This window comes from Pagrus pagrus (assembly GCF_965226575.1).
Source record: "Pagrus pagrus genome assembly, chromosome: 6".
In the NCBI taxonomy this organism is placed as follows: Eukaryota; Metazoa; Chordata; class Actinopteri; order Spariformes; family Sparidae; genus Pagrus; species Pagrus pagrus.
The window spans coordinates 8,528,304-8,547,992 of NC_140190.1; the positions used below are offsets into that span (position 1 = coordinate 8,528,304).

At 41.3% G+C, this 19,689-nt stretch overlaps 1 protein-coding gene across 1 annotated transcript; it reads right to left on the reverse strand.

Moving 5' to 3' along the window:
* Positions 1 to 351: 351 nt before the first annotated feature.
* impact (impact RWD domain protein) lies at positions 352 to 19,507 on the reverse strand. The gene is made up of 11 exons (XM_084355986.1): positions 19,322 to 19,507; positions 17,025 to 17,153; positions 16,890 to 16,942; positions 16,702 to 16,764; positions 16,457 to 16,542; positions 12,829 to 12,954; positions 12,649 to 12,743; positions 9,073 to 9,146; positions 8,507 to 8,597; positions 3,343 to 3,477; positions 352 to 687 (listed from the first exon to the last, which is right to left on the reverse strand). Exons 1-11 carry the CDS (start codon positions 19,367 to 19,369, stop codon positions 628 to 630), a joined length of 960 nt encoding a protein of 319 aa, XP_084212112.1. The 5' UTR covers positions 19,370 to 19,507; the 3' UTR covers positions 352 to 627.
* Between the last annotated feature and the right edge of the window lie 182 nt (positions 19,508 to 19,689).

Sequence of the window (19,689 nt, forward strand, 5' to 3'; positions counted from 1 at the left end):
AATGGAAATGTGAGTGTGACAGCGTCAGTGAACTGACATTTTTTTCCAGGCATTGATGTCGGATCATATTTCTTGGAGACGCTGAATGACTTGTGGATGAATTTAATTCACGAGCGGATATTTGGCTGAAAGCTGAATTAACGCCTGTACGGACAAGAACTCATGCATTAACATTTAGACAGAATGGAGCATTACAATTACAAATGAACGCTGAAATAAATATGTAATTCGTATTCTCCAGAAACACCATCGTCTATTGGAGTGTGTAATGATTGTGTTGCTGTCTAACAATGTGGATCTATAACTCTACTCTGGGACTGATGAGATATTAGGAGACAACACGTTCAAATCTCGTGTTTTGATCCGTTTAATGAAAACATGTTGTCGTGGAAACATTCATTTCAAGGCTTCTCGGTCAAACTGATGTAATATCAATCACAGAGTTAAAGCGATCAGCTGAAATAACAATTTCATCACAAACGCCTTTAATACTGTAATTATATTGAATAAATAATTTGTCATTGTAAGAAAGTGTCTGTATTTAGACACACCTGAATCAGCTTAAAACCACCGTTTCACAATATTGTGAAAACATCTTAAATAAAAGTCCTTTTTTTCTTTTGGAACTCATTTTGTTTTCTTGGTTTTTGGCTTCTTGGTCTTCGCTCCTGATTTGGCGGTCTCATCCTGTGAAACAAGAGGACCGGATTAGAGAGTGAACAGAATAATGATTATCCTACATTAGCGCTCCACTTAACGGTGCCAAAGCTTCCTCTATCTTTAATGTTTGAGTGCAGTTTTAAAGCTCATGACTCAATATTTGACAGACGTTCTTGCCTGAGCTCCTGCGGTGTTCTCCTGTCTTACTGAAATGTGCAAATTACAATGTACTGATTGGCACGCACCATACTGTTTTAATGTATTCCAATAATTGCAACAAACCAAACATTGCATTCATAAGTACTCTTATAAAACATTCTCCACTAATTATCACTCTGACAACCCAGGCTGCCGACTCATAGATCTCCCAACAGTCGAACAGCTTGGACAAAAAAAACAAAAAAACCATAATGATAATTTGGATTCATAGAGCAGAGCAACACATGTGGAAAAAAATGATTATGCATGAAGCAAAGAAGAAAACGAAGTGTTTGTGATGGAGCTGTAAACCAGCCAGTCCCCAACATTTGAACCGCCAATTTCCACAACTTCCCGAAGTTTCCTGGAATTTTAGCTGACAGAGAGAAACCCTGTTACTGTATTTAATAAATAAAACATTTCAGAAAATGGCCTGAAGTGTTTCCTCTCTTACTTGGGGGATCAAAAGTTCTCGGTTTTCATCGGCGTACCTCAAGGGTCAATTCTGGGTCCTATTTAGTTTCCCTCTATATGCGTCCTTAGACACTTAAATCGCTTGTTCCTCATCATTTTTATCAGCCAACTTAACAGCATTACTCGAAGGACGGCACTGTCCATCAGTCTGTGGATCGACCCACCACTTTCACTGAAAAATCTCAACAACTATAGGATGAATTGGGGTTCCTTGGTGGCGTAAGGGTTAAAGCTCACAAAGACATGTTGGGAGCAAAACAAAACAAAAGGAGTGAAAGACGCCCGAATGGTTGAAAGGCTGGAAACAACAAGTGTTTGGACAGGTGAATGAAGCTGGAATCCACTAAAACCATTTAACAAATCAAGAACCTCTGGAGAAGTTTGAAGGAAGCCTACTAGCATTACAAAGCTAAAAGTCAACATAGCAGAAGTGGCTCCGACCCAGACAGACTTACTGCTAGACTAATGTCTGCTATGTTGACTTTTAGCTTTGTAATGTTAGCAGGCTGCCTTCAAACTTCTCCAGCAGTTCTTGATTTGTTCAATGGTGAACATGAACGTGGAAGCTGTACTGACAGATGATGCAAATGAAAAAATAAACTGAATATTCGCAACACAGCTGGAAAAAACTCCATCCTCCGTTATATTTCCAGCTGATTAGAAGCTTCAGAGCAGGTTGAATATTATTTATGACTATAGAGCCTAAGAATATTGTGTATTATTTTAAGTCCATATCAGCAAATCAATAGCAAAGAAGAAATAGGATATTCCCTTGCTTTAAATAGTCTAAATAATACGCTGTATGGGGAATAAAATCCACAGAGGTGCAATAGTCAGTTTGAGACCGCATGTTTCAAACGCACTAATGCCTTTTTCCGCCCTGCAGCTTTTATCCTGTAAATCCAATGTTTTCTTATGTTGCTGAAACAAAATCATGGCATCCTCTTGTGTGCAGCTAAGTGCAACTAACCCACTGTGGACTTTACTGTGGAGAAAAGGAGATAAAAACAAACCCTCTGCGCAGAGAGAGAGTACTGACAGCTGGTGACTATGAGGACGGACGTGATTGACATCTCAAGTCTCTGACTGAAAAAAAGATAATTATGATTGTTAACAAACAACTACAAAAGGCAGCAGCATCAGCTCGTACAAGTTAAGCCTACACGTTGATTATTTTGTTTGTTTGTCGGGTTAAATATTCCATATTAATATTTTATTCATGTTTAAGATTTAAATACAGGAAAAGTGATCGCTCATCACGAGCTGAACAAGCTATTCTACACAGTCTTTAACTCCCTCAATCCACAGATGGTGGCTTCTGATTGGATTTCACAGAGTCCAGACTTCACATCCAAAGGGAACGGACTCTTTGCTGTCAGGATGGGAATGAAATCAAGTGCTGATTTTTTCTTTTTTTACATACAGCTCATGGGGTTTTGAAGTCGGACACTTTTAAGAGTTGGTTTGCTGTACCTTTAATCTACAGCACTGTACGTGTGGCAGCAGCTCAGAGGTCAATCGTGTTATCAATGGAATAACTTCGCAGGACACAAAGAGAGCTTCAAAGCAGACTGGACCTAACTTCAGGCTGCTGAAAGCGAGCGGAGAGTGTTTGATCTTCGGAAAATGTGGCAACCAGACACTTCAAATGAATCAATATCCCTAATGTGACAGCTACTGAAGTGGTTACTGTGGAAACACAAAGCGAGTCTGACAGACACTCGATGTTATTATAATAAATCTATGGCTCACTATAACCTGTAACTATATACCGTCTGACAGTGTTGGAAGAACTCTTCTGACTTTTTGGGAATTTGGTTGTCAAATAAAAAATAATCTGATCTTTTGTTTTCAGGTAATCAGAGGAACACGAGGGTAAGAGTGAATTAAAAGTACAAGACACCAGGTGTTTCCCTGCATCTGAAAACAGACAGCTAAGTCACATTTGACTGATGATGTGTCAGTGGAAGATGACAGAGTGATTTGTAAGAGACCCAGAGAGCGTCTCACCGTGGAGGCAGTGTATCCCTCCTCCACCAGGATGTTCCTGGCACTGTTGTTGATGTGCTTGAAGCGGTCTGGACCCAACAAAATACCTCCGTACCACCGAGACACGACCACCATGACATTACGCACGTCCAGAATCTGTGGTGAGAGACAAACACTTGTTAGCTGTGAAATGAGTGTGAATGTGAAAGGATATACTAGTGGCATCCATTTTCAAAGCAGCCAAATATTTCACACCAGATGTGATGTGGTGGATGAGTCTTCATGAGGTCCATCTGGCTCAGCTGTCAGTCTACATCTAATGGTCTGACACTTCAGGATCCCACAATGCAATTTATCCACTGAGTGACATCACTGGAGGAATTTATCAGATTACATGCAGCTTCTTGTGGATCCTATGAAGCCTTTTTTTTTACATTTGAAGTACTCCCCAACACCTGTAAACACGGTTCGATGTGAAAAAGTTACCCTGAAAGTAATTTTTCCTCCAACAACAGTGACTGTTTGCAACATTTCAGAAACTCTCTCATCAAAACCAAACCAAAGTCAGTCTAGTCTAGTAACTAGTTTGTTAGCTAAAAGGAAATAAAGTGGAATAAATAGTGTAAATACAAAACAACTGGATATATATAACATTTGTTAATAGAAGCTGGCTAAACTGCTTTTCTCTACTGAGCAGACCAGAAAAATTGACAGTCTTCTCCTCAAACTCCCAACGAAAAGCAATGAGCCGATTCCCCACCGTGCCGGACTATTCCTTTAACGCAGAGCGGAGAATTTGGCTCCGCACACAAAAAGTGCTGTCATTGGAGGGGACTCATCCACATCTGGCTGCCGACACTATTAATCAGATCCTTTTCTTTATTCGTCACCTCACACTTCCCCATTCACTGACAGAGAGCACAAATCTAAATGAGGAAACAGGAAGAAAGGCTCGTGGAGAGGAATGAGATTAGAGAAGAATAGATGAAGGGGAAAGCTCTTCATGTAAATTGCTCGGTACGCTGGGAGTGTGACAAGAAGAAGATTAATCAGCGTGCTGCTCAGAAGGATGAGCGGAGGGACAGTGGATCCATGAGATGCTATCGGTCCATTTACAGTAGGTCAGTGAACAGATAGTACGTCTTTGAAGAGGCTCTGATGTAGGTCGTTCAGCCATATAAAGGGTTAAGTACAGCAGATATGAGGGGAAGTTGCCGAGTTCACATATAACTGCTTTAACAAATGTTCTGACTGAAATAGTACAATCGTGTTTCCCAAAGTGGTGAGTTCACAAAAAGGCTTGTGAACTCAGCCTTTTCGGGTATGTCCATACTCTCATGTTTTTGGATCATTTCACAACATTCCCAGTCTTCTGGTCTGTCCCAATCACGCCAAGACACCTCGCAACAAAACGCGTAGTGAAACCTTTGTTTTTCCAATGGTGCAGCGACGAGCCTCTGTGTGATTACGTGTTCGCAAGCGCTTGCCTTTTTTAGACATCCAGCGAAATGAAAGCAACATTAACATCATTAGGGCCCGAGCACGAATCTCGTGAGAGGACCTATTGTATCTGCTCGGATTCTTTATTATTATTTTTTGTCCTAAATATTTTTTAGTAATTTTTATTATTTTTTATTAATTTTTGTATATAAATATTAGCATGTTAGCTCAATAGCTCCCAGGTCATGTGATCAATTGACTCAAAATCAGTGTGGGATCATGTAACTACACTGGCTGCATGAGATACACCTCTTGTTTTTACATTTTACATCTCTAAATATTTTTTATTAATTTTTATATGCAAATATTAGCATGTTAGCTCAATAGCTTCCAGTCATGCGATCAATTGACTCAAAATCATGTTGGGATCATGTAACTACACTGGCTGCATGAGTCATGGGTCACCAGATTTGGCCCGTAGCTCGTTACACATGAGTACGTTAATTCGATACTACAACTGCCCTCATGTGCAGCACGATAGCTCAGCACCGCCCCCTAACTCACCCTTATGGCTTTTCCCATTAATTTTTTTTCATTTCTACGCCTCGTACTTTATTTCACTAGTCCTACAGATTTAACGCCACAGACTTCACACTCACTAAATATCATCTTCAGACCTTGATGGTGACACCTTGTCAAAAGCTTTTGCCTCCGATATACATATGTATAATGACCAGACGCACAAAATACCCCTCGGCACCGAAACCCTCAGCCCAACAGGAAGTCGGCCATTTTGGTTCACAGCGGCCATTCTGTCAAACCTGAAGCCCCGCCTCCTACATGCACATACACTAACGAATTTCGGCACGCATAAGTATCGTATAATTGATGGGTGAGCTCTAGGGCCACATAGTGGACAAATTTGCCCTCTGCGTCTGCCCTCCGACGGCGCCACAGCCCGACGTACGTGGGGGGGCGAGGGCCCGTTCATCGCTGCTTGCAGCTTTAATTTGGACTTGTGTTTCTGGCCGGCTGTCAAATCTTAACTATGTTCACCAGCTAGCGGCAGGCTTTGGAGCCAATTTTACATAGTGGCCAACTATGTAATTACAACGTTAGGTGGTGCACAGGAGCCCAAAAAGATTTTTTCTTATAAGCTTACATTGTGAAAGAAGGGGCTGTGTATTTGAGCATCACAACCCTCACACAATAACAAATTTCACATCACAATTAGAGGAGCTGCACCATTTAATCACTTGATCCCCATTCAAGTTAGCTGGGGGCTAAACTGGAAGTTCGGCCAGCGCAGGTCTCTAGTGCGGGTATTATTGGCCGCACAATGTGGAAGATTTGGGGTATTTTATAACCTGGAAGTTGAACTTTTTTGGCTTGATGTGCTACTGAGCAGCTGTGATAGGACCGAACAGGGCTCTGCCTCTGATGGTGTCTGTCCGTTTATCAGGAAGCGTACAGTGGGTTTTTAGAGCTTGTGTCTGTAAGTGATGCTGATGAGAGCCGTGAGACTGAACCACAACAGTAAAGCAAAACCAAAACAATGAACTAGAAGACATTGTAGAAGACATCACTTGAGGGGAAATGCAGAGTCAGGTGATAATTATGTGTTACACAAAGTCATCTGACCCCCTGGTAATATAAAAATATTTAATAGAGTAAGTTAATGAGTAAGTGTGTTGCTTTTTATTTATTTATCCAGAAAGTAATTGAAGTAAATTAGCGCCGGGACCGTCTGGTCAGGGTGCTGTGTTCCTGAAGTGGTCGGCTGTTTAGGAGGAAACACTGTATTCGCTGTAAACAGCTTAATTACTGTCGATTTCTACACAGGAGATCACAGTCTCTGACATACACACCAGTCCGATGCCCCATTTCACACCGATTCATCTCTCTAACGGGGTCACACTGGCACAGACGCCTGCTGTCAGCTTGTGAATGAGGATGAACTTTGACATGAGTCATGGATCTCATCTGGTGGAGCTCTAAAACGACCCGCCACCTACTCAGAATGAGTACGACAGGACTACTGCAGGTCAGCGGTGAGCCCTGATCACAGCAAACTTTTGCTTTTGTCACGAACCTTTCACTGTCAGTATGACTGGGGAAACAAAGTGTGTGGACAATTGGACATTTCAGTGTGATGTGGGTGTGGGTGTGAATCATCATTGCCATCTGACAGCACAAGCCAGAGACAAGTGCCTATTGGATGTGTGAAACGAGAGGATTAATAATCGTGTGAAATCACTATCGTGAACTACTACTCTGGAGAGCGAAGGAGTGGAAATTTACACATTAGGTAAATACGAGTGGTGTGGGTCACACTAGTGAAGTCATTTCCTCATGTAAAACCGTAAAGTTTCAATCCCTGTGGAGATGGATTTTCTCTCGAAGTTCACTTACCTCAATTAATGTTGGGCTCTGCCTTCAGGACGAGCAATTTCAGCATTTTAATAGCAGGATTTTTACTTCACGATGGTGGACTGAAAGCTTGAGCATACTGCTTCGATTCCTAGTGCCGTTGTCATGATTTAATGTTGTGATACAAACCCAGGTCACGTCTACAGGAGCACTTTCTCACGCCTCCTCGTGGGGCTGACACAGTTAAAGGTCCAGTGTGTGGGATTTATAGGCAACACAACACAAAAAACATAAAAGGCCCTCTCTAAAGCCAGTGTTTGGTTTGTCTGCTCTGGGCTTCTGTAGAAACATGCCAAAGCATCATGACAGACCATAAGAGGACCCCGTCCCTCTGTAGAAATAACAGGCTCATTCTAAAGTTATGAAAGTTTTTATTTTTAGGTGATTATACACTAATCAAAACATAATTATGAATATTTTTATACAATTTCTGCCACAGGATCTCCCTCAATCCTACACACTGGACCTTTAACTATTTAGTCAGAAAATTCACAGAGGGCTGCACGGATAAAGTGTTTCTGTCGGCAAACTCTGATGTTTGCATCACTCGGTTTCCCTCGACAAAAAGCCTAAAGGATTTTTGAACTGAAGCTTAATGTTTTTTTCCACAAGAGTAACTGTGTGGGTTTTAAATTAATTTTGGTTTTGTTGCTCATCACCGTTCACAAGTCATTTAAATTTACTGTCACTCTTCCAGTATGAACTCACTACATACATAATCAAAACCTGCTTAGAATTGGTCTGTGGTATTGATTAAAGACACAGCTTTTTTTTTTCTTGTTCAGCACATTTTCTCATCTCACAGACTTGCAGACAGATGGTGCATTAAAGACCAGTAAATATCTGAAACAATATTACATTTATGCTGTAAAATGACCAACTGGCATGAATGTTTGTAGTTTTCAAACACGATTGTGATCATTAATATTACATATTGTACATATACCATCTGTTTGTTTTATGGGGAACACGTCTTCAAAAGCTGACGATAGATGAGGGATTAACAGAAAACAATAGGTTTTAGTATAATGCCAGAGTCTTTGGAAAGCTCCGTTCTCATAACAAGCCAGGTTTAAAAGCCACAGCAGACGCCAAATTGTCCGGGCTGTGAAAATGAACAAGGCGGCTACGAAAAGACACGCAGAAGCCAACCACTGACAGTACTGTTTACAATATCAATGCTAGGCCACAGCTTTCCGTGTGCTGACTCAGTCATCAGCTCAGTTGGCGTGTTTTCCTTTTTGACGAACGTTTAACTCACAGCTGAAAGGGTGGTAAGTCGGGTCGAGGTCAGTTTTCTTAATGAAATAATAACCTGCAGTAAATGGAGCAGTCTCCCCCCCGCGGCTGTCTCGCCGTCGTCCTCGCAGTCCTGCAGGAAGCTGTGCTTGTCCTCGCAGTAAATCCTAGGACAGAAAAAAAAAAAAATGGCAACAGCTTGGCATGAGGTGGGAGAGCATTAAGACATTTTGGTCTGAGAATGACGCTGTGACACCAGCAGCCTCTTCAGCGGGAGAAGTTTTTTCAAGCACTCTAAATGTCAGCGGTAATGACCACCCAGGCTGTGCATCAGCAGCTCGACATCGACCTCATTAGACCACGCTGGAAAAAAAGACTGCACATGCAGGCATATAGGCAAGCATATCAACACGTCTATTCACAAAATACACAATACTATCAAGAAGCCGTTATTTTCTCTGGTGCTTTTTTGACCTTTAATGCAGTAATGTGCCCTTTAGAAAGGCAGGCCTCGAGTCTTCACTTAATGATCTTCTCCACTAATGAGACTCACTGTAACACTAACATCGGGTACTGTAGTTACCACGCTTTGCATCATACATGATACACGATAGATGTGAGATCATATACGATATTACTGACCTGTATGCATAAATATTATGAGTGGCACTGGCAATCTTCTTGTTTTCATACAGCTTCTCCAAGACCATCTTTACCTGCAACACACAAACAGGTGGAACAATAAACATTGTGACATATTCCTCACTTCACTGGCACATGCTGTTGCATTTACACCTCGATGACGAATGAAAAACACAAAGAAAACACTGTGCTTATTATAAACCGCTTTCATGCTGGATGCGTGTGAAAAGACAGTCCATTTCTAAACCATATCAGTTTGAAAATAAGGCTGTATATGTGCGTGACAGCTGCCTGACGCTGCTAACAAATACACAAAACAGCATTAGTCAACTGTTTGTGACGAAAAATCGCATATAATAAAAATAGAATTGAATGATTGAGTCTCTTTCCAAATGTCTCAGTGTCTTTGGCAGCTAAATGTGTTTCCATTTGCTGAGCTCAGTCTTCCTCAGTTTTTGTCATCATTAAAGCAACTGTATTTCATATGGTTTTCACATGTTCTGTGCTCATTTTCAGGTTCATAGTTTTGTTTTTGGTTACTACTAGAATAGGTGTACATGCCTTAGAGCTCAAAAAACGCTCTGTATTCCCCCTCTGTCTGAACCACTCTGTTTTAGCTCCTGTCTCTTTAAGGCCCACCCTCCTGGATACTCAGTCTGCTCTGATTGGTCAGCTCACACACGCCTGAGCCAGCACCTCCAACAGAGCAACTGTGTTTAATTACCTCTTATGTGCCAAACTAGTTGCTAGGCATAAATTACGCAAATGTGTAACATACTGATGTAGCGCGATGTCACAGAATGACAAATTTAAAGGCGGGACTACTGACGAGGCGTTTCAGGAGCAGTGTTTTCTGTGGGAGAGAGGAGCTTCTGATGGTGCAGACTTTGACCTTTTTAACTTCTGAGATCTTTTACATGCTCAAGAACATAAATGAAATACTGAACGACAGGAAAAAAGCATAATAAGTTTCCTTTCACAAGTTTTCCAAGTCATTTCCAATAAACTGAAGTCATCATAATGATCATTTTTATTCAAAGCGAGCCTTTGCTGGAAGATTTCAGGCATGTCTACTTAGTGAGCAACAGCCCTGAACGGGAATATTCATGACACATTTTGTTTTTGTTTATTTATTTTTTAAATAGCTGACATTTAAGAAAATATCTGAGCACTTTCATAATTTAACTTCACTGCATGAAGGACTGACAGCACTGACAGAAAATGAGACTCTCTTCAACAGCAGCCTGACAAACATCCTCTATTCACAGAGCAGTGCTAATTACATCTGTCTTCCTGCACAGGGCTGTGCAGGGACCAGCTGGTTTTATCACTGTGTTGGTATATCAGTTTTATTATGTGTTTATAACATTATGATATCATAACAGAAGAGTTTTCTGGGTTTAAAATGTGTGCTTCGACATTTCTTCATGCAAAACCGAGTCACAACGAAGACTCATTACCCACTGCCGTCTAATGTATAACAAGCTAATTATTCAGAATTATATTATCATGTTTACTGTATAATGTAGCTGCATTAAATTGCCCCGAAACAAAAATCAAAATGCAACACTTGTGCTTCCATTTTCCAGAAGATTAAATAGATGCGCTCTGCTCGTTTATGTGCAGACTGAAGGCTTATTTTGTGACAATCTCTGTTAACGGGCATCTCACCTGTGCCAGGAAAATTCATTCACCTGACAGGTGTAGCATAACAAGATGCTGATTAAACAGAGGAATGTGCAGTTTTATCTTCAGAGATAAACATGAACTGTGGATTTAACTCGGCTACAGATATGCTTTATTTTCGGGTTGAGGCCGACCACCATCTGCCTCATGCAGAGCGACACATCTTGGTCTCATGGAGTTGATCAGGTTATTGATTGTAACCTGTGAAGTGTTGGTCCACTTTAATGTCTGTATGAAGTTGTTAGATATTGCAGGAAGTATATTGTGTCTGCTCGCCCACATGACACCAAACACGAGATCTCCCATCTGTCTGGCACTTTGAAAACCAGGCTTCATCAGTTAAGAAAATACTTCTCTAAGGTGCCAGACACCATCGAAGGTGAGCCTTTGTCCGCCCAAGTTGTGTCCAGGTGCCTGATCTCAGCCCATCAGCTGAACGCACAGCTGAGTCTTTGGTTGACTTGATTACACATGGCCTGCGATTCTGAGGCCGGTTGGATGTACTGCCAAATTCTTGACAATGGACACAGCTTATGGGAGTGAAATGAACATTCAGTTCACAAACAACAGCTCTGGTGGACATTCCTGCAGTCAGCATGACATCTGTGACATTGTGTTGTGTGATAAAGCTGCACATTTTAGAGTGGCATTTCATTGGGACCAACTCCCATCTTGATACGGTACAACTGTCAGGTGGAGTGCTCACTCAAGCAGATTTTAACAAATTTGTGAGCATAATGCCACTTTTTACTTGTATTCACTATCGCCAGCAACCAGGTCTTTCAAAACCTGTAATATAAAAGAAAAATAGAAAGGCCACATACAGTTAATTCAATAATTGTCCACTCTTAAACTACCAATCTCAACAACTGCTACCAGATTTAGCCTGCTAGCTCCTGTTAGCTACAGTAGCAGCAATTTGATGTCACGTCACACAAAGGGGACCAAAAGTAACTTAACGAAAAGCGAGCTTTAATAAAAAGAAGCTGAAAATCCAAATCACAAAAATGTGGCAACAAAAGGAAGATTACAAAACAGGAACCAAAAGCCGGAAACACACGATGGGAAGATGGGACAGGGAGACAGAAACACAAGGGCAAAACAAAACAGACGAACTGCCAAAGAGAGAGGAGAAGACAAGGATTTAAATACGCAAGGGGTGATAAACTGATACAGGTGATTAGTAAGGGGACATGCGACTGACTGAAAACTGAGGGGGGCAGAGACTAGCAACATTTTCTTTCATGAAAAGTGCCATTATATAATAAAATGTATCATAATAAATAAAGATGTTATAAAGATTGATATATATATAAATAAGTATTAACACCAATACAACTGAAAATAAGAATAATGAAATAATTATTTATTCATGTCTCAATGTCTTATTTAATCATTTAATATCAAACATTTTGGGCTCCGTACAGTTTCTGCATTAACAAACGCTGTACATAAAGCTACACTGGATAAAAACTCAAGACTCAGACTTCTTCAGAGTCTTTTACTCATTTCTCTCTCTGGCTGAACTAAACATTTACAGACTGTTACAAGAAAATATGTAAATGGTGTGCAGGTGTCAGTTCATCTGCTCTCTGGAGGACGGCTGCGTCTGTAAATATTTTGGTCTAAATAACACTTCACAGCAGGTGGAAGCTTTTAAGACGGATCAGTATGTTACCTCAGATCCAGAGACTATGATTAGCAGGAACAAGACGATATTTCAGTTTCTGAAATAGCTTGTATGAGCTGTCATGAGCTGCTTGTCTTCGTAGTTAGAGGGGGAAAAAAAGGTATCTTTTCATATTTCAATAAAAAAAATCATAAATAGGAGTTTCTTCTGCTGTATTGTTTGTGGATGTAAAATACTAACATGTCTTTCATGTCCCTTACCTGTCTGGGAGTCACCACAGGTGCTAAGTGAGGCTGGAAGGTGCTGCGTCGGTCTGTGATGGTAGTTCCATGTTTTATAGGAGGCGACTCTTCATCTACGGGACAAAATGTTGCACATCGTACCTCAGTATGGGCCTTGTTTAGTTGTGACCATCTATATCAAACTATAATGAGCGGTACCGTTTCCTTGATCAATGAAGAGATGTGCATTTTCTGTGTTCAGTTTGAACGTCCTGAAGTCCGGTATGTCCTCATCATCGTCCACGTCCTCCTCAGCCGTCATGTTCACCTTTTCTGGCTGATCCACTGAAACAGGACATGTGAGAAACGTTAAGTCTAAAGATGAAGGTTCTTCAGTGAGTTGTCTGCAAGCCAGGCAGCTTGTCATCAAAATTACACATACTGAGCATCTTATCACTAAATTACCATGGCGTGACCTTTAAACCGGCACAAACATGAATTAAGTGACCTATTATACCAACACAGACTATAAATAATCGATAACACCAGGGGTGGATCTACAAGGGTGGCATGGGGTGGCCACCCCTAAAAACTTTCTTTCCAACCCAGCTCCCATTCCAGGCTTGGACAATCTAATACAAAAGATCATACACGACAAGTTGTGGAGTGAATGAAGCACGAGAGGACACGGGAGCAGGTCACACTCGGCTGGCACTGACTGTTCCTGCAGCTGGCAGCGACCCTAGAGCTTTCTGTGCCACTTCTCCGGGTCCCATCCACGCACAACGACTGCTGCTCAGTGTGTGTGAGGGTTGCCAACTTCCACTTGTAGAATCACAGAACAGAATGTCCAAAATCCCTGACAGTATATTCACCTGCACTTTCCGCACTTTTTCAAATCGAAGCTCTGAGAAAACAGCTTTTGCCGTTAAATCAGCATTACTGGATAAACATTGGACATCTTGGATTGTTGGCAACGATAAACGCAGCGTCATCGCAGAGTATAATTGATCACGATTGTGTGCACTCGTGGGTCACAATGTTTGAGTTGAAAATATCTTCATTTGGTGATTGTTTGCAAATAGATCAGCTGAATAAAACCAATCACTAGAGCCGGACTAGTACTGTCGTTTTTGGGGCCAATGAAGATGCTTTTAGCAATGATTACACAAACTTCAGTGCCAGGTTTCACTTGAGTGATGTCTGTTGTGTTTGTTTTTCTCAGACGGTTAATCACGACACATTATGCTCGGTTCCCACGTTTTTCTGAACAACACACGCATGGAGAACGGTACCAGCGTCAGAAACCGGCCATGTCAGGGAGTGAATGTTGTGGAAACACATTATTCAGTGTAACCAAGGCAGAGGGATGAGATACGAAAGATCAACAGGTGAACTGAAATTCTCAGTCTCAACCCCCAAGGGTTATACATCTTTCAAAGATGAGTCAGAAATAATATATCATTTCTGGCTAACACTGCTCAAACGGGGGGAATGAAGAGCAGTTGATTTGTTCGGGACTATTTTCAGCTGTGGATTAAGACATGTTTGTTACTCTGGAGTCACAGTGTGACTCATTGACTCAACAACACATCATCCACGGGAGATGCAGACATGCCTCCCTTACTTTTATTGTTTCAGGCTGATTTTCTTGCTTTAAAAGGTCCAGTGTGTGGGATTTAGCAGCATCTAGCAGTGAGGCTGCAGATTGCAACCCTTTCCTACAATAGCTGCTATAAACATGAAAAACAAGAGGCCCTCTCTGCAGTCAGTGTTTGGTTTTGTCCGTTCTGGGCCACTGTAAAAACAAGGCGGCGCAACATGGCGGACTCATGTCCCTAAATCCTACACACTGGACCTTTAAGTCTTTTTATTTATTTTATTCATTAAGTGCATTTGAGGAGATTTCAAAATATCAAGATATATATTGTGTATCAGGATATAACCTAAAAATATTGTTTTAGGCTACATCGCCCAGCTGAACTCTCCTGGGAAAATGAAGGCTGACTGGCAGTTCACTCAGAACGGCAGCCTGGCACCATTTCCATCTGCTCTCACATCTCCATTATAGACCAAATGAATGAATAAACTCAAGGTTTGTCCTCAGCAGTTGTCTGACAGAGACACCAACAATAATACCACTTGGAAACTCTAGGGGCTCGGGGGGGTTTTGGTCTGTTTCCACTTAAATAGCTTTATCAAGAGTTCTCACAAAGAAGCACGTATCCATAAAAATCCCACCACACTTACCCCAAAGTTTTCTACTAACAAGCTTGCTTTGACAATGTGAAGCCTTTAGTGTTTATTCTGTGCCTACATACGCACACACAGAGGCCCGCGCATGCACACACTGCCAAAATTGATAAAAAAGTAAATGGGACTTCATATTTCGGCGGGTTAAACATTTGTTTTTCATCCTCTGCTTTCCGGCTGGTCTCATTCAACCAAACTCCAATATCAGACCCATTATTTGATCTTTACTTTTCATGTCCTCTCTTTAATGTTTACTCCCTTTTCATTTCCTTTTTTTTGTGAAAAACTGCATCTTCACCCTTATCAAGCCACCCCCCTTTCATCCTCGCTCCCCCGTCATTTGAATGGGAATAAGTCGTCAATCCCGCTCCTCTGGATTTAAGAGCTGAGACCAGTTATACTTATTACCACATGAATCGCAGAGGGAGGATAATGTAAGCCGCACAACAATGGAGAGGGCAGTTAATATTTCTCAGCCTTGTTGCTCAAAAGAAACCGACTGCCTGGATAATGGATCCCGCTGTGCTCTATATCACAGGGACAGACCAGACTCCCAGAGAAAATCTGCAGCACGGCGACACCTGTAGAATACCTTTAATTTGGGTATCTTTGTCTCGCTTTACACTTCAAAAGAGTCTGCCAAGGTAACAGAAGGCATTAAATAGATATCGATCTTAATTCAATGCAGTCACTCAAAGTCAGACACAGATGGATTTTTCAATGCCCCTACAGGCCATTGTGCTCATCTTATTACAACTTCAGACCACATCAGGTGGTTGTATAACTCATGGAGGAGCACCTTAGCAGAAGGATCATGCAGGATTTGATTCGTTCTTGTTGAAGCCATGTGTGTGTTTTTTTATGTATTTAAAAAAAAACTTAAAAAAAAAACAATTGCAAAAGTGAATCGAATGGGTTATATAGTGTGTTTATCTACTCTAACGCAAGTTGCAATTGTTAGCATTCCTGGCTAACTAGGTTATGTTACAAAAAAAACAGTATAGAAAAACATTTTGAGAATAAGGAGTGGAACTGTCCTCGTTTTATACGGTTTGGTAAAAGTTTACACTCCAGCAACCCCAATCAAACTTTATCAAGATGGTGTTAAGTTTGCCAAACTCAATATTTCTCAAGCTTAAGTTAATTTGTCTGTCTGTTATTCGCGTATGTCAAGAACCCTTCATCTGATCTGCTTCACACTTGACAGGTTTGTTGCTGAGGACCTAAGAAAGTGCAGTGTCGAAATTTGGTGCAATTTGGACACGCTCTATATTAATACATTTTGAATGAACAGTGAACACCACTCTGTGCTGCAGCAGGGGCTTTAAAATCCTAAACAAACTCAAGTAAAAAATCTGAGAACTTCTGCCACCACCATCCAGTTTAGGTTTTAATTACAATTTTTCTTACATAATAATTACAACATAGCAACTGTAGCTAAAGGAAATTGGGATTAGTGCATGAATGAGTGCAATAAAATAAGCCTGCCCTGGCTGTTTCTGGGCTTTGAAAATATATCAAGTGAAATTCAGTCACTACAAATTGCTTAAGTAAGTGTGCCTCACAAGCATGAATTACATTTTTCACACCTCACCTGTTTCTGAGCTCTGGGATTTCTCCACGAGGAACTCTCGAATTTGTTCCACCCACAGGTAAAGGATGCTCTCTCCCACATGCTCCCTGTTGAAATTTAAATATTTCCACATGAGGGTCGATTCTCCAAGAGACACAGACTACAAAGAAATTGCAGCGAGGAAACAACCATGAAAAGCTTTTGTTGTGGCTAATATCACTCGACGGTACCTCTTTGTGAAGTCAGAAATTACGAGAAGCACTCACACATAGAGGTCTTCCAGGCTGTTTGCCAATTTGGCCCTCTCAGGGCCTCGCAGCCATGCTGCACTACAAAAGCCGAAAACAAATAGAGGGTTATTGAGTAGGACGAGGAGTAGGTTTTTGAGTGGGATGTTGTTCTATCAAATCAGCACATCAGTACAAGATTAAATTTGAAAGGCAAATAGACTTACTTGATCTGGTAGATGGGGGGCGATGCGCTCGGATAGTCAGGTGGGAGAATTATCTGATCAATGAGAAAAAATCAAAAAACTACACTACAGGCAAACTGCACTGCATGACACTTGCAAGATTTTCTTTTTCTCTACCTGCAAACATGCTGTCAGTTTTGGCTCCTCCAAGTCGTTGGATACTTTGATGCAAAATATTCTGGATGCTTCATCTATAACACACCACTCATCCCCATAGATGGACGACAGAGCCTCGACCTCTTCAATCTAAATCAGAAGGAACAATAACAAAACATCAATACTGGGCAGTCTGTTGCCATTAATTATCAATTCATCAAGTCATTTCAGCATTTGGAACAAAGGCAGGCTTCAAACTCTGTCCCTTTATCCAACTGCACATCAAAACCAATCAGTATAGAACTACAAATAGCCTCAGTTTGTGCATTTTATGTATTGCCATGTCATTCAAATAACTGAATTAGACATTTTATTTTCCAAAAACAAAAGAACAAAGAAAAACCCACTCATCTAAAGCAATAGTTCAACATTTTTGTGAAATATGATTTGTTTTTTAGCCAGCAGCCAAACAGCTCAGAATAAAGACTTGAAAAAGGAGGAAACAATTTGCCCGGCTCCGCTACAAAAGGAGCCAAAACCTACCAGCACCCAAAGCTCATTAATTAACACATAATATCTGGGTGGTTTAAATCCATGCAAAAACCAGACTATGAAAATGTAAAATGCAGTCTTATGGGAGGCTTTGTGTTGGGACTATATCTTGGCTGGGAGCAGCATCTTCCTGGAGTCTCCACTGCTTGCCTGGCATGTTGAATGTGTTTAATTGTACTATTGTAATTGTACACACAGGAGAGTGAAGGGGCTGCCACATGCGCGGCCCAACGAGCAGTGTTCGGGGTCGGTGCCTTGCTCAAGGGAACCTCGGCAATGCTGAGTGGGACTTGAACCGGCCACCTTCGAGTCCCCAAGCCAAGTCCCTACGGACTGAGCAATTGCCAGCCCCCGTTAATTAGTGAGCTTCAGTTCCAAGTCTTTGTCCTACATCCCCAGGGTCCTCTGTTCCCTAATCCTACATAAGTGTTCCCTCCCAGGGAACTCAGCTCTAGGTTGAGGGTTTGGGTTATGACACAAACACAAAAAAAACGGGTTAATGTGAGTCAACAACATGTTGACCTGGGGAACAGAGGACCCTGGGGACATAGATACACTCCTGACATGTTGTCCGAGGTTGTGCCACTGTTCCCTTATCCAAACAATAATGGTAGCTGGAGTGAGATGTCTGAACAGAGCCCAAAGGATCCAAAAAGACAACACCCACCTAACCAAAGTCTGTTCACCCTGCTGCTGTCTGGCAAAAGATACATAAGTATCTGCTGCAGTACCACCAGACTACAGAGCAGATCATTCCCCAGGCCGTGAGACTCCTCAATTCATCCTCAACACTCCGTTCCGTCAAACAGATTGCTTTGTTTTTTCTGTGATAAAGCATAAAAGGACTCAAACCTAGTTTCGTTTTACAACCCTAGTGTTGTAAAATGATAAATAAATGTACCTTGTACTTGTGTTTCTTGCGTAAAAGCATGTTAATACTACTTGTGTCGTTCAAAACCAGAAAAGAGATTGGACACTTTGGGCTACCTGGATAGGAACTCATGAAACTTTAAATAATGTTTTTCATTCATACCACGGACGGGATATGTTATCCGTGTGTGTCTTCTGGGTTTTTCAAAGATCACCAGGTGTGTATTTCTTGGAAAGCTGGATGTTGCACTGTGACCTGAATAATAATGGTGATAGATAACAGGTACTAATTGGGGCTAAACTACAACAAAGACACAAGGTTAAAAGCAGCTCTGTTTTAGCACGCCAAAATAAGTTTCATAATGAGTGTTTGTGATGGTGTTAATTTGTGTCCATCTTTTGTATTTCTTCACGCTGCTTTTGGCTGCACTGTGTAAATGTGTGGCCTCTGTGTGCTCAACACCTGCTGAGCTGCAAACATCACATGGATATGTGTTAATGAATCCAGAGACACCCTGGGAGCAACCTCCAGTGTGTGTGTGTGTGTGTGTGTGTGTGTGTGTGTGTGTGTGTGTTCCTCTTTATGTTATGGTCTATGCCCAGTTGCTCGAGCAATTTAATTAAAGCTCCATTGTGTTTTTCCAGATAGAAACAGAGAAACATGTCTGTTTGTGCCAGATCTGTTAGCCTGCCAGGATTAGCTCTCAGTGCTGAATATTAAACCATTGTAAACTGTCTAGACCTTCTGTTTGTGTGTCACACGCTCTCTGCAGACGCCATTCACATACTACAACAACACTCACTGTTAAACTGTAGCTGTTAAACACAACACACAACTTTCCAGGCTGTCTGAACTTTATCAGACAGGTTGCCAGAGCTAGCATAAGTTAGCTTACTTGAGCCTGAAGATCTCCTTCACTTCCCGGATGTATGATGTCGGCCATTTGTTTATTTTATCATAAACTGTCAGCTAGTAAAGACATGAAAATGAGTCAGTGAAAAAAAAAAGATTATATCAAACTTAAAGCACATGAACTACATATTGAGCTCCAGCCTGTATGTGGCTGTCTAACCACTTCCGGGTCAACTGATGACGCGCGTGTGCTTCGGCTTCCGGTATTTGCTGTGCGTTGTCACACAACTAAAGGCAAAACATTTGGACAAAGACGACGCAGAGGGCAAAATGTAAGGAAGTAAGTCATTGTAATTTCATAACTTTTTATTTCTGTTAATGTTCAAGAGGGCGCGTGACCTCTACGTCACC

Excerpts from the sequence above, each read along its gene's own strand:
- impact (XM_084355986.1), bottom strand. The coding sequence starts at position 19,369 with ATGGCCGACATCATACATCCGGGAAGTGAAGGAGATCTTCAGGCTCAA. Across the intron at positions 12,744-12,828 it reads CTTCATTGATCAAGGAAACG|ATGAAGAGTCGCCTCCTATA; the intron begins GTACCGCTCATT and ends TTTGTCCCGTAG. Across the intron at positions 688-3,342 it reads AGGGATACACTGCCTCCACG|GATGAGACCGCCAAATCAGG; the intron begins GTGAGACGCTCT and ends CTTGTTTCACAG.